This window comes from Harpegnathos saltator, unplaced genomic scaffold (genome assembly GCF_003227715.2).
Source record: "Harpegnathos saltator strain DR-91 unplaced genomic scaffold, Hsal_v8.6 scaffold63, whole genome shotgun sequence".
NCBI lineage: Eukaryota > Metazoa > Arthropoda > Insecta > Hymenoptera > Formicidae > Harpegnathos > Harpegnathos saltator.
In genome coordinates this window covers 59,966-72,500 of record NW_020230460.1, presented here as the reverse complement: position 1 = coordinate 72,500, position 12,535 = coordinate 59,966, and the positions used below count along the sequence as shown (strand labels likewise).

At 47.9% G+C, this 12,535-nt stretch overlaps 2 protein-coding genes across 3 annotated transcripts in view; both read left to right on the top strand.

Moving 5' to 3' along the window:
* Positions 1–6,354, top strand: part of mGluR (metabotropic Glutamate Receptor) — a 13,085-nt gene extending 6,731 nt beyond the window's left edge. The window contains exons 4-7 of one of the 2 annotated variants that reach the window (XM_011141801.3): positions 187–458; positions 1,222–1,606; positions 2,418–2,868; positions 5,475–6,354. In XM_011141801.3, the coding sequence (XP_011140103.1) occupies positions 187–458; positions 1,222–1,606; positions 2,418–2,868; positions 5,475–5,614 (1,248 nt within the window). In that variant the 3' untranslated portion in view covers positions 5,615–6,354. Of the gene's footprint in view, positions 1–186; positions 459–1,221; positions 1,607–2,417; positions 2,890–5,474 lie in introns of both variants that reach the window. The other variant, XM_011141800.3, reaches the window with a different exon arrangement.
* Positions 6,355–7,821: 1,467 nt separating this feature from the next.
* Positions 7,822–11,365, top strand: Dbct (Dihydrolipoamide branched chain transacylase E2). The gene is made up of 5 exons (XM_011141789.3): positions 7,822–8,368; positions 8,674–8,798; positions 9,181–9,715; positions 10,094–10,489; positions 10,839–11,365. Exons 1-5 carry the CDS (start codon positions 8,330–8,332, stop codon positions 11,073–11,075), a joined length of 1,332 nt encoding a protein of 443 aa, XP_011140091.1. The 5' UTR covers positions 7,822–8,329; the 3' UTR covers positions 11,076–11,365.
* Positions 11,366–12,535: the final 1,170 nt, after the last annotated feature.

The following is a 12,535-nucleotide window of genomic DNA, read 5'->3' as shown; positions in this document are numbered from 1 at the left end:
CTCTTCTCTGCCTCTCGTGCACGCGCGCGATTAATTGAAGACTCTTTCGGGGAGAACTTGACCAGCTTCCAGATCGTGAATGAAATTATCGTTTCTCGAGCGCGAGATGGCGGAGGGGGGGTGGCGCGGAGGGGGTGGCGTCTGGGGAACCGCCGATCTGTCACGTGTGCCAAACGCTGTCGACAGGTGGTGGGCAAGTGGTACAATTCTCTGGACATTCGCACCGAAGAGATGGTGTGGGCGCGGGGCACGAAGGACATACCGATCTCCGCGTGCTCCCTGCCCTGCGAGCCAGGTATGATAAAGAAGCAACAGGGTGACACTTGTTGCTGGGTATGCGACCAATGCGAGGCGTACGAGTTCGTCTACGACGAGTATACCTGCGTGGACTGCGGCCCGGGCTTCTGGCCGCATTCCGACAAGAGGGGATGCTACCAGCTGCCGATCAAGCATATCAGGTGTGTGACCATACGATATCTCTCTCGTGTTGACTCAAGATGCGGGCGATGTGGGGCGCATCAGCATCACCGTTGTCGACCGTTGCCAAGCCGATCGAAGCTATTGACGTAAAAGCGCAGCGAGATAAGTGAGATAATGTTTTGCGCGTGCACGGCCTTTGGTATTCGATGCGATAATAATCAGGACGCCCTGCGGCTCGCGATTATTACTGCGAATATCACAAAGCTCGTCCGCGCATTCGGGAAAGATTCATTTGCGCGCAACTCCCCGGACTCTCTTCTTCGCCTCGAGTTACAGAGCAACCTCGCTGTTGCGGAGCTCCGGGTAGCTTTCCATCGCAATTGTTGCACATTTACAGTCATATATACACAACGGGGAAGCGTACGGCCATAATGATGAAACGGTCAGAGAATTTTAATTAAATTACAATTGTTTCTTTGATTTCCCAGAGGCCTCGGATCTTCATTTTTGTAAAACGGAGATGCGCGCAATGATTGCGTTTTTGAACGATTGTAACGTGTCTGAAAGCCGAAAGCTAGAACGTTGGGAGAAAGGAATTACCTACTGCCAAGACGAATTGTAACAAATTAATTAACGAAGCAATTGAAACTGATAAAGAGCTGTAGAAATATAAGTATTGATATGTCGAGATTTATAGTTGAATTATTCAAAACTTCTGGGTGAGAGAAGTTGTGGAAGATTAGCACAACAATAAATAAAAGTGGCGAACATGAAAGATACATTCGCCTCAACTTTTGATAGATGGACCAGCGCTTTCGCCATCGCGCCGGCAGTGATCTCCTGCTTGGGCATCGTGGCGACCCTGGCAGTGGCCTGCTTGCTCTTCCAGCACCGGGACACCCCGGTGGTGAGAGCATCCGGACGAGAATTGACCGTGATCCTGTTGGCCGGCGTGCTCGTCTGCTATTTGAACACCTTCCTGCTGCTGGCAACGCCTACCACGGCAACCTGCGTGCTTCAGCGCTTCGGCGTCGGCGTCAGCTTCAGCGCCGTTTACGGCGCCCTGCTTACCAAGACCAACAGGATCGCCAGGATCTTCCACTCCGCCTCGAGGTCCGCCGTCAGGCCGCGATACATCAGCCCCACTTCGCAGGTCTGCATCGCGGCCGCGCTGATCGCCTTTCAGGTGAGTGACATTCTCTCGCAAGCTGATCCGATTTAGACTGAAGTTGCCACTTCAGGGGAGCAACGAGCGTCTGTCGCGAAGCCCAAGTCCTCGGGCGTCGTTTGATCTTCTTCGTCTCCTTAATCTTCTCCTCGCCTTCTCATCATAAAGTCAAATCGACTCCAATTTCCCGGACGCTGCTCGTTTCTGCAACACTCGCTGCGATCTTACGAAGCGAAAGACGCCGTGATTTTGCCAGGGCGACGACGAGAGACTACGTCTCGGCGTTATTGCACAAGGCTACTAGCGCTTTGAGCTTTGAGCGCGCACGGGAAAACAAACCGTGTGTCTCTCGAGCGACTAGGTATATCATTTCGTTTCCAACACGACCGTACCCTCCAGGAATCTCGTCATAAAATTTTTCAGGTAACTGGAGCGCCGTATATGCGCGCATCCAAATTTAAATCTTTGTCCGCGAGACAAACGCGTCTGCCAGTAAATTGCACCGTCGCTTCTCGAAATAGTTAACTGACTATTTATCTTGCAGCAAACCGAGGCCAATCAAACTGTCTCGCGTGCGAGTTAACTTTTCAATAATGTAATTAAAAAGAATCCGTGCTTCCTTTCGAATAAACTTCTCAGATGCGCAGTTTCGCGTAGCGAGGCTCCCGTTGATCGTGAGTCTTCGCAATCGATTACTGAATTATGGTCGATTCGCGCACTTTGTTAATTGATCCTAATCGGTCGTCGTCGTCGTCGTCGTCGTCGAGCACTTTGATATTACCTCGTGCTTAGTCTATCGAGAGGGAGAAAGACTCCGTTCCGATTCTAGGTGGTGCTCACGCTAGTCTGGATGATCGTCGAGCCGCCCGGCACCAGGTTCTTCTACCCCGACCGCAGGCAGGTGATCCTCAAGTGCAACATCCAGGATATGAGCTTCCTGTTCTCCCAGCTGTACAACGCCATCCTGATCCTCATCTCGACCATCTACGCGGTGAAGACGCGCAAGATCCCCGAGAACTTCAACGAAAGCAAGTTCATCGGCTTCACCATGTATACCACGTGCATCATTTGGCTGGCCTTCGTGCCGATCTACTTCGGTACCGGGAACGCGCACGAGACGCAAATCACGACGCTCTGCGTGGCGATCAGCCTGAGCGCGTCCGTCACCTTGGTCTGTCTCTACTCGCCCAAGGTCTACATCATCGCCTTCCAACCGGACAAAAATATCCGCGGCAAGGTCTACATGGGCAGCACGTTCAAAAAGCAGAGCAGCGGCGCCGGTGCGTCCTCCGTATCAAAATGTGAGACCGCGATGATCGGCAATGATCGTTTCGGCTTCGATCTGCGATACAGCTCAGCCGCTTGCTTTTCTTTCCGTCAAGTAATGATGCACGGAGGAAGTTGGTGAGATCTTTTCACGGTGGATCAGCCTTTCGAAATGGCTGCGGTGATTTTATCGTGAATGTTGAGAGCAGCATTTCTCGTCCAGCATCACGAGAAAAATTTTTTCGAGGAGCATAATCGAGAGCATAACTACATTCTTTAAACGGAGCTTTTTTTAGTTTGTCGAATTTTGTTCAAATTTGGAAGATAACAGAGAAATAAGAGCGGGTCTCTTTTCAACTTGGAACATTTCCTGAAGTCCAAATCGACTGAAACGCGAATTCGTATCGATGAACAATTACTAAGTTCGAGACTTTCAAATCCTACAGTCGTGATTTAATCAAAATTTTTTAATATCGCAATCATAGTCTTTTCAATCGACCAGAATGCGTCTCAGACGAAGAGCGGAGTACGAAGAAACACAGTACGTGAAACCTTACGAACTTCCCTGACAGAGCAGCGTCAAAGGGGCACTTCTTCTTTCGAGACGGCCGTAAGGAGGCCGCGCGCGGCTTGTTCGCAGCTTATCCGACCTTGATTGCGATTCGTATCGAGAAATCCGACGCCTCCGTGATACAGGTTTTGCGAAGTCGCAAAATTGTCTGGTCGCAGCCGCGCCGCTCGGCGCTCTCGCTCTCGCGGAAGAAAGTAATCGATACACGGACGGACGCGATGGCATGATATTCGATAGTAACGCGCGGCGATGTAACTTTCTGACCGGGATCTGGGGCAATCGGGAAACGAGGGGGTCGACGGCGGAGAAGGGGATGGGGCGGCGGAGAGGAAGAGGGAGAGAGAGAGAAGGGGTGCATTTTACCGCGGAATGAAAGCTTTTAGTTTATTAAACGCTTCATTCGAAACGCATCCGTCCCACCACACCCTCTCCTCTGTTTTTCTCTCGCTCTCTTCGAGGAAAGGATGCGCCGCGCTTTATTCGCGTCCGTTTCGTCGCGCGGCCCCTCGATGTCGTTATCAATCGTGGATATTGATATCGTTGGTATTCCGGCCGTATGGAAATCACGCAATTGTTGCTATTTCTCATGATTAACCGGCTGGTTACGCGGCACGGCCCAGCGCTACGCAATTACGCAGGATTACAGAGCACGCGCGTTCGCGCTAATGGGAGGGCCGTCGTCGGGATGATTCGCCGTAAGCGGCGCTGAATTATTAAGTTAATACGCGCCAGCCGCCGCAAGTGCTTTGTGCTCTCGCATACGGATTCACAGGTGGATTATTCGAAGGGAATTATTTCGGCGATACGACGCGACGTTGTCTCCGCGCACCGCCGCCGTCGCGGATGGGAACGCGCCGCGGTTGCGTGATCCGCTGCCGGCGGTTTCACCGTCTGGTCAGCGACGCGAGAAAAGAAAGAGAGAGAGAGAGAGAAAAGCTTGATGTAAAATTCAATTATTCACATCGCGCTGGCGATATATTATGTTAATGCTCGGACGACTCGGCGGTAAAGGGCGGCTAAGTGCCGCGCTACGTGTTCCATATGCGCTCTCACTTCCTCTTCCTTTGACATTTTCTCCGCGCCAAGCATTAACGTGACAGCCACTTTCCGGGTTTCTCCGAGAGCGAGCGCTGCTCCGAAGAACGGCTGGATATTATTCGGAAATACAATTATGCAGAGCGTATGTGCGCGGAGTTGCGTAGCGTCTCGCGATAGTTATATTACCGGCGAATTATTGAATGAAACTTCCGTTCGCTCGCGAGCACGCAGAGCTATCAATCATTCCCTCAGTCATCCTGAGTTATACGGAAAAGTCATGCGAAAACTAGCACCCAGCTGTGCCAGCCTCGATCGTTTTACCGTAGCGGTACGTGCTAATATTTGAAGAGCGATGGAGGAGTACCCAAGAGGGACTCTGCGCCGCGTAATACGTTCCTCGTGCGTACGTTAAAATACACGGCCGCGTTAATACCTCCGGCTCTCCCCGATTCCTCTTTCACCCTCTTTCGTTAATCCTCGCGAACTTTCATTTGTAAATTAATCACGACTATAGAGCGGTTTGTCGTCTTCCAAAGGGATTTAACGTTAAATCCGGAAGAATCGCGTGATGCTGGGACTTTATTAAATTTTTTTGCAAACATCGGCAATGGTACGATAAAATTAAAACGATAGTGTCAGTGTTGAGCTTCGGTACTAGCCGTTGGATAGATAATCAATGTGACAAAATTATTTAGCAACGATTAATGTTGCTTGATGGCCAACTGACGGAACAACTCGCGGAATTTTGAGACGGAAAAATATCAAATGTAAAATTCAATTATTTTACCGCAATCGGAGGATGCCACATCTCGTGAGAAACTCGGGAAACATTCCCTGAAAGAGAAAGAGAAAGAGAGAGAGAGAGAGAGAGAGAGAGAGAGAGAGAGCCAAGCGCGAACGCGTTTTGCACATTCATCCACCAACAACATCATTACTTGCATGTTAATTAACTCCACCTTCGCTACCTTTGTTGACTCACATTTAACTAATGAAATTGTAACGATTTTGCAGACACAGGCTGCGAATTGACGACCAGCGAGAACGTGCCACTGCAGAGCGCCTTGACGGCGGCAGTACGGACGTCCGTGGGAGTCACCGAGATTTCACTGACATCCAGCAAGACGAATAACGAGCAAGTGGCGCAATTATAGGCCCAGGGCAGAAACAAACAAACATCATGGGCTTCGTAATTCGAACGGAATCGGCAATTGGACGATGCCGATGTGCGTCCGCCTATACCGAGACGCGATATTATAGCGAGGACGTTGGATGCCTCGATTCGAAGTTATCGTTATCGTTCGCATCTACTGTCAATCGAAATGTACGAAAGAGGGAAAGAAAAAGAGAGAAAGTGCGCGTATGTATGCTAGAGAGAGAGAGAGAGAGAGAGAGAGAGAGAGAGAGAGAGAGAGAGAGAGAGAAAGAGAGAGAGAGAAACGTCGAGATCATCAATCGTTATCACGGTCACTGTTGTCGTTATTGTTACTGTTGTCCTTGCGTATAAAGTATACATACACGTACCCACGCGAGCAAACGTACGGATACACGTAACACACATACAGAAAACACAAAACACGTACAGCCGCAGCATAGATGCATGTGTATGTGTGTGTGTGTGTGTGCATGTGTGTTCGTATGTGCGCGCATTTATCGGGCAAATATATTACCGAGCAATCCACTAACTCTAGGCCAGGCACCTCTCATTCGATAAGTACCGACCTTCATTAGAAGTGTAAGTGTAATTTCGCGCGTTACTCCCTCTTCTCTCTTTGTTCCCTTTTTTCCGTTTTTTTCTTTTTCCTTAACGTTCGTGGTTATTCGAACGTCCCATGAGAGCGCCTTTCGACGAGATAATCGTACACACAGTGGACAATAAATAAATCGACTTGAAGCAAGCGTGCAATTATATCGGAGCAATCCTCTCCCGGAGTATCGACAGTACACGACAGTATTGTGTTTTACTACTCAATTGTTTCTCAGGTTCTCCCCTTCTTCTCCCTCCCCTTTTTCGTATGTAAGAAGAGCGTCATTATCGTATCGGCGATTAAATCGACCGACTCCCCTCTCCCCCCCCTCTATTCACGGCCGCCGAAGCCAAAGCGAGGTACAAAGGAAAAATGAATATCTTTTTTATTATATAATACGCGGTAAGAGAGAGAGAGAGAGAGAGAGAGAGAGAGAGAGAGAGAGAGAGAGAGAGAGAGAGAGGGAGAGAGAGAGAGAGAGAGAGAGAGAGAGAGAGAGAGAGAGAGAGAGAGAGAGAGAGAGAGAGAGAGAGAGAGAGAGAGAGAGAGAGAGAGAGAGAGAGACGTTGAGTTGGAATAAAGTAATTGTTGAATAGCGCGCCGAGTGCGATTTATTTCGACCTGCCGTCCGTTGTCAATCCCGAAAATTCAATCCGATAAGTGCGTAAGATGTTAGACTTACTTGTAAATTGTAGTGGTGAGGCATGTAGTTCTCAAAAGGGATGTATGAGTACGACGATGTGTCCCAAAGTATATATGTGACCTTGAAGATCGCAAAATCGGAACTGACTTGAGGCACATTTAGAGAGCGGCTAGTTGAGTGTGCGTGACTCATAAAGGCTTAGGCCGTTGAATTTTCGGTCTTAGAACTACCTGAGTCTCTGACGAGAAGTCCGATTTTAAACTGGCCTAACAGTCAACAAGTATGTGTGAGTCTCCGGTGTTGAGTGTTCGTCTACCGAACGTACCCAAGTATTCGTGCGTTCCCAATCGACACATTCAGCCACGAGCTCAGAAATGATAAGAGCATAATCGATTTATTTTAATAATGTTGTATCACAGTGTTGCAATTGTCATCATGTTATTGAAAAAGGAATGAGATTTCGATGTAATGGATGCAAACTAACTTTTGCGTGAAGCGCGACGTTCAAATTCATATAGGTTGTCTACTGATGATATTATCATGTTGACTGGGCCGCGGCTCTGAAATTGTTGAATGAAACAGCGACTCTACATCGGTGGCGTTTGGCCACCGATCAGAAAACAAGCGCGTGTCACCAGAGACAACAATGTTACAGCAATTTGATCTGAAAGTTCACCGAGTCGTGCGTGCTTCATTCACCGCTTGCATTGTCCTCGCCCGTCGCAGTGTGCACTTGCTTTCGATACGATTCCAACATTCTTCTCTCAATACATTTCGGAACGCAGCAGGTAGCACGGAAAATATACGCGATAACGTCAAAATCATGAGAAAATGGTCGAGAAGGAAATTTTCATAATGATCTTCACGTCACCGTAATTTTCTGTTCCATTCAGGAGACCGTATAATTACAAGAAAAATTACTTTTTCAAAAAAATATAATTTCCAAAAAAATATCTTCTCTCGTGGAGTATCGGTCGTGCCGGGAAAGAAGTTCTTCAAACTATCAAAGCAAGTGTACGACGCCAGAGAACAACAGGCTTGTCCGGGGCGGAAGATTCCAGCGTCAGCGAGTCGGCCTGCGTATCAGTCAGTAAAAGTTCGCCGGTTGAACGCACGTGACGTGTGTGTCTCTCTTGAAGACAAGAAGGATTCGGCGTTCTCTTGATGCACGTGTCTACTTGTGCGTGACTGTTTTCCGTCGAATCATTCGGTGTCGGCTCGATGCAAACAAATAAATTAAAGCGGCTCTGGTGACCAATAGCGAAAATTTTTCGAGATACGCGCGAATCGTTTGCGACGTCACGCTATTATTGATGCTGATATTGGCTGGATTGCATAATCATCTGAGTCGCCTGGTCATCTCGTGAATAAACATACTCCAAGCGGCACGCGCGAGTGCGATAACAGCGCGCACCAGTTGTGTGCTGCCAGTACGTACGTCATATTCGTCATCTTTTTTATCCTGGACAAGGCGGTCAATGGCTCTCTCCTGGAGATTACTACCCATCTCACGACTGGTGAGTAGAGCATTCTTCAAGCCCGTACGAGAATGCACGTGCTCGTCGGCTACCGTAACCGCAGCAGGACCGATGTTTTTCCAAAGCGCCATATGCCAGCGACGTACCGTACGAATCGGTTCGTGTCGGTGACGCAATTGTCGAAGAAACTGGGATGGCTCGTTTTTCGTGCCCCACTTTGCGAGATCATCCTACCTTTGATCCAGATGCTCTTATTGAGCAGAACCGCCTGGTCACTTACTCAAATCCAGACTATTCATGCTGGTCGCGTAGTGGTCGGCTGAGTCGTTCACGTTTGTGTGCAGGTCAAGAGATCACACGAGCCAATATGTCGATTCCTGTCGACCAGCTTGATCCGCTCCGGCGTCGTGGTGCCGTTCAAACTGTCGGACATTGGTGAAGGAATTCGAGACGTTACGGTGAAAGAATGGTATGTTTTTGACATTTAAACGCTTGCGTTTAAATGTTCCATTCAGAGGAACGAGCCAGTTTCGTCCGGTCGAACTGAAAATATTTCTCCTGTGAGCTCGGAATTTCTTGAATCTGAAGAGACTCGCCTCAATTTGAGATCCTAAGAGACCTTAAATTGAAGTGAGAACTCACAGAAATCTTAAAATTAGATCCTAACATCGAGAATAAAACTTTGTAGGATGCGAGATCTTGAATTGAATGTTTAAAAAATGAGAGGGACAAACGACTGAACAGAATGTACCTGTTACAACCGGACAAAGCGATCTTGTTCTTCTGGGTCGACGAATATTGTCGGTGTACGATGTAATCACGACAGCGCGCTCATGCGCGCGTTATTTCAGGTTTGTAAAGCCCGGTGACCGGGTCAGACAATTTGATAATATCTGTGAGGTGCAAAGTGACAAGGCGTCGGTGACGATTACGAGTCGCTACGATGGCCTCATCAAGAATCTTCGTTACAAAGTAGACGACGTCGCCTTGGTGGGCGAACCGTTGTTGGACATTGAGATAGATGATGACTCGACGAGCACCGTCGAAAAAGACGCGGAGAAGAGCGACATGGGCACTTTGGACAAGGATGAGAAGACGGACAGCACGGACTCGGTGGATCACATCTTGCAGAAGGTCTTGGCGACCCCGGCGGTGAGGAGAATAGCTATGGAAAACAAAGTGAATTTGAAGGACGTGGAGGCGACCGGTAAAGGAGGAAGAGTACTGAAGGAGGACATACTGGCGCATCTGCAGAAGACCGCTGAAGATGTGAGTCAACCAACCAAGCAGGAAGCTCCGAAGCAGACGTTTGGAAATGTGACAGGCAAGACGGTTGGATTGAAAGGGTACACGAAATACATGTGGAAGAGCATGACAAAGTCTCTGGTAAGTCTCGTGGTGTGGTAAACGTTCGCTTCTACTATCTCAGCCAGAGGAATATGCCATAAATTTTATTCTTCAGCTTCTGGACTCGTGGGATCTACCTATTCAAGCAGAATTTATTGCTTTATTAATTACACTCGTTGATTCGGAGATTTCAAAACGATGGAATCTCGATCGTACGCTTCACGCGTGAGACATGACTCTTTGCATCTCAATATTAATCGCAGCAACGTTTCTTATTTCACACTTGATTCTACTCACAGCGGTTCTGCTTAAATTCGATCTCGCAACTAACGACTCCTTCGTGACTGCACGTTCTCTCGTTAAACGTATTCAACAAATCTCGCAGGTGTCACTAACGAGTTTGCGGGTTTTCTCCAGACCATACCGCACTTCGTGTACAGTGACGAGTGCAACGTGAACCGAGTGATGCGCTGCCGAAATGAGTTGAAAGATGAGCTGAGGAAGCTGGACATTTCGCTGACTCTCATGCCGTTCTTCATCAAGGCGTCCTCGAGAGCGCTACATCGGTATCCCACACTGAACGCCTGGCTCAACGAAGCGGATCAGACGTTGCATGTCATAGACAATCACAACATCGGAGTAGCCATGGACACGTCGGATGGTCTGGTGGTGCCGAACATCAAGAACGTGCAGAACCTGAGCATACTCGAGATCGCGAAGGAACTGAACAGGCTTCAGGAGCTCGGCAAGAAGACGGCGATATCGCTCGGCGACTTGACCGACACGACTTTCTCCTTGTCAAACATAGGCGCGGTGAGTTATATTTGTCTCGATGTTGTCCGTTAACGAGAAGTTAATTATTAAGGCTCCTGCCCTGAAAAATCACACATGATATATAAAAAATAAAACAGTAAATTTATATTCTAAATTTCCCGGGGGAAATCTCACTCGAAAAGGAAATTCACTCGAAGCGATGGTGAAGTCGTCCACGTGGAGACGTGCAGAAATAAAAGTTTTATCTAAACTTAGAGTAGATTCTTAAAGTGAAACACATCAGATTTACTCTTCAATTTCGAGTGGAATCGCTCGAGCGATTCTATTTTCGGTTGAAATTCTACCCCAAGAAATTCGAGATACTTATAAATCATCCGATGACAATCAGATTGGCGGGACGTACACGAAGCCGGTGATCTCGCCGCCGCAAGTGACGATCGGCGCGTTCGGGCGAGCGCAGAAGATACCGCGCTTTGACGACGAAGGCAACGTGGTGGCGGCGGATGTGATGGCAGTTAGCTGGGCCGCGGATCATCGTGTGATCGACGGCGTCATGGTGGCAGAGTTCTCCAATTTGTGGAAGCACTACGTGGAGAATCCGCAGCTACTGCTGATCGGTGCATGAAAGAGACGCGCTTGCGGAGAAGCATTCAGAATGCATGAGGATGTCCAGCGGGTGAAAACACAGCGAGTACGCTCGTGATCATTCGCACCAAACAGAGACAAGTCGGGAGAAGATAATGTATTACTTTAGGCAAGAGAACACTTTTACGACAACTTATGACAGCTAGGTATAATAACCAAGATTTCTTATAATTGTAAAGATTTTCTACTTCCTCGGGGATAATCGAGAGTGCGAACGATCGTTTGTATAAAGCTTCGGCAATAAACCATTGAACTAGCTTTTTACGTAAATATTAATTTATTTATTGCTGCACAACCAACTAGGACTTCTCGTTTGAAGGTCAGACATCTTCCGCTAACATATTCAAAAATGCACAGTAATGATCAGAAGACGACGTCCGAACGTAGAACGTGAGTATTTCTTTGTACATCGATCGGTGTTTTACAAACTATACACGTGGTAAATTATCATCCGGTCACGGCAACCGTAATGAAACGTACAGTATGCTAACGAAGTGGTTGTACCGCGAGACGCAGATATCATCGGGTTGAAAACGTTGGAGACGATCAACAACACCGGGAAAGAACGCGACGACAATCAACGCCAATCGCCTCGCTCGTCGAATGACTCGGAGGTATAAAGGTAAACGCAACGGGAAGAAGAAAAAGAAAGACCATTCTGGCATCATGCCATATGCCGCTGACGAGAAAAAGAACAAAAAGCAACGTTCGGGTCGCACCTGAGAAAAGTGATCGAAAGGACGAGAGGGAAACAAAACGAATTAAGGATTACAAGGGCGTATGGCAAAAAGATCGCGAAGATACGACCACTTGATTGCTTTTCTCGTTTCGCTTAGATACGCAACAGGTAATCTCTTATAATATACACTCATGGGTACAACTTGAAGATTTTCCGATCACACGCTCCCAATCCACAGGATTTCCTAATCATTCTCAACGCAGACGACGCGAAGCGTCGCTCAAGTACGCAATAGGTATCCAAAAAGGTAGTCAGTCTGTTTAGTTAGAAATAGTAGAAAAGAGTACAATATGTGTGCTTGTGGTCCATAAGAGTGGCGATTCTTCCATCGGCGATACGTACTCTATACATACGTATTCTGTCTCTTCTAGCTATACCGTTTTCTCTTTTATCTGCCTCCCCCTCTCTCTCTCTCTCTCTCTCTCATACACGATCATTCTCTTCACTACGTTCCGACTACGGAATCGATCGATTAAATGCAACAGCGTTGGCGGCGACGAAACTTCGCAGAGGACAAGAACAACGAGCCAACGGGCTGGAAAATCATGCGCACGCGCAAGAGTTTTTCTACATGTATAAATTAAAGGAGGAAACGAGAAGAGTAGAAGAAAAGTCTATAGAGAACTACTGGTAGATTTTAAATCGGAAGCTCGAGTCGTCGTCGACCACGACGATGCCACTTGACCTGGAGAGATTACACG

Bases quoted from the DNA above. Each gene is read 5' to 3' on its own strand.
- Dbct (XM_011141789.3), top strand. From the start codon at position 8,330: ATGGCTCTCTCCTGGAGATTACTACCCATCTCACGACTG. The intron at 9,716-10,093 runs GTAAGTCTCGTG...GGTTTTCTCCAG, and splicing joins AGAGCATGACAAAGTCTCTG to ACCATACCGCACTTCGTGTA. The intron at 10,490-10,838 runs GTGAGTTATATT...GATGACAATCAG, and splicing joins CCTTGTCAAACATAGGCGCG to ATTGGCGGGACGTACACGAA.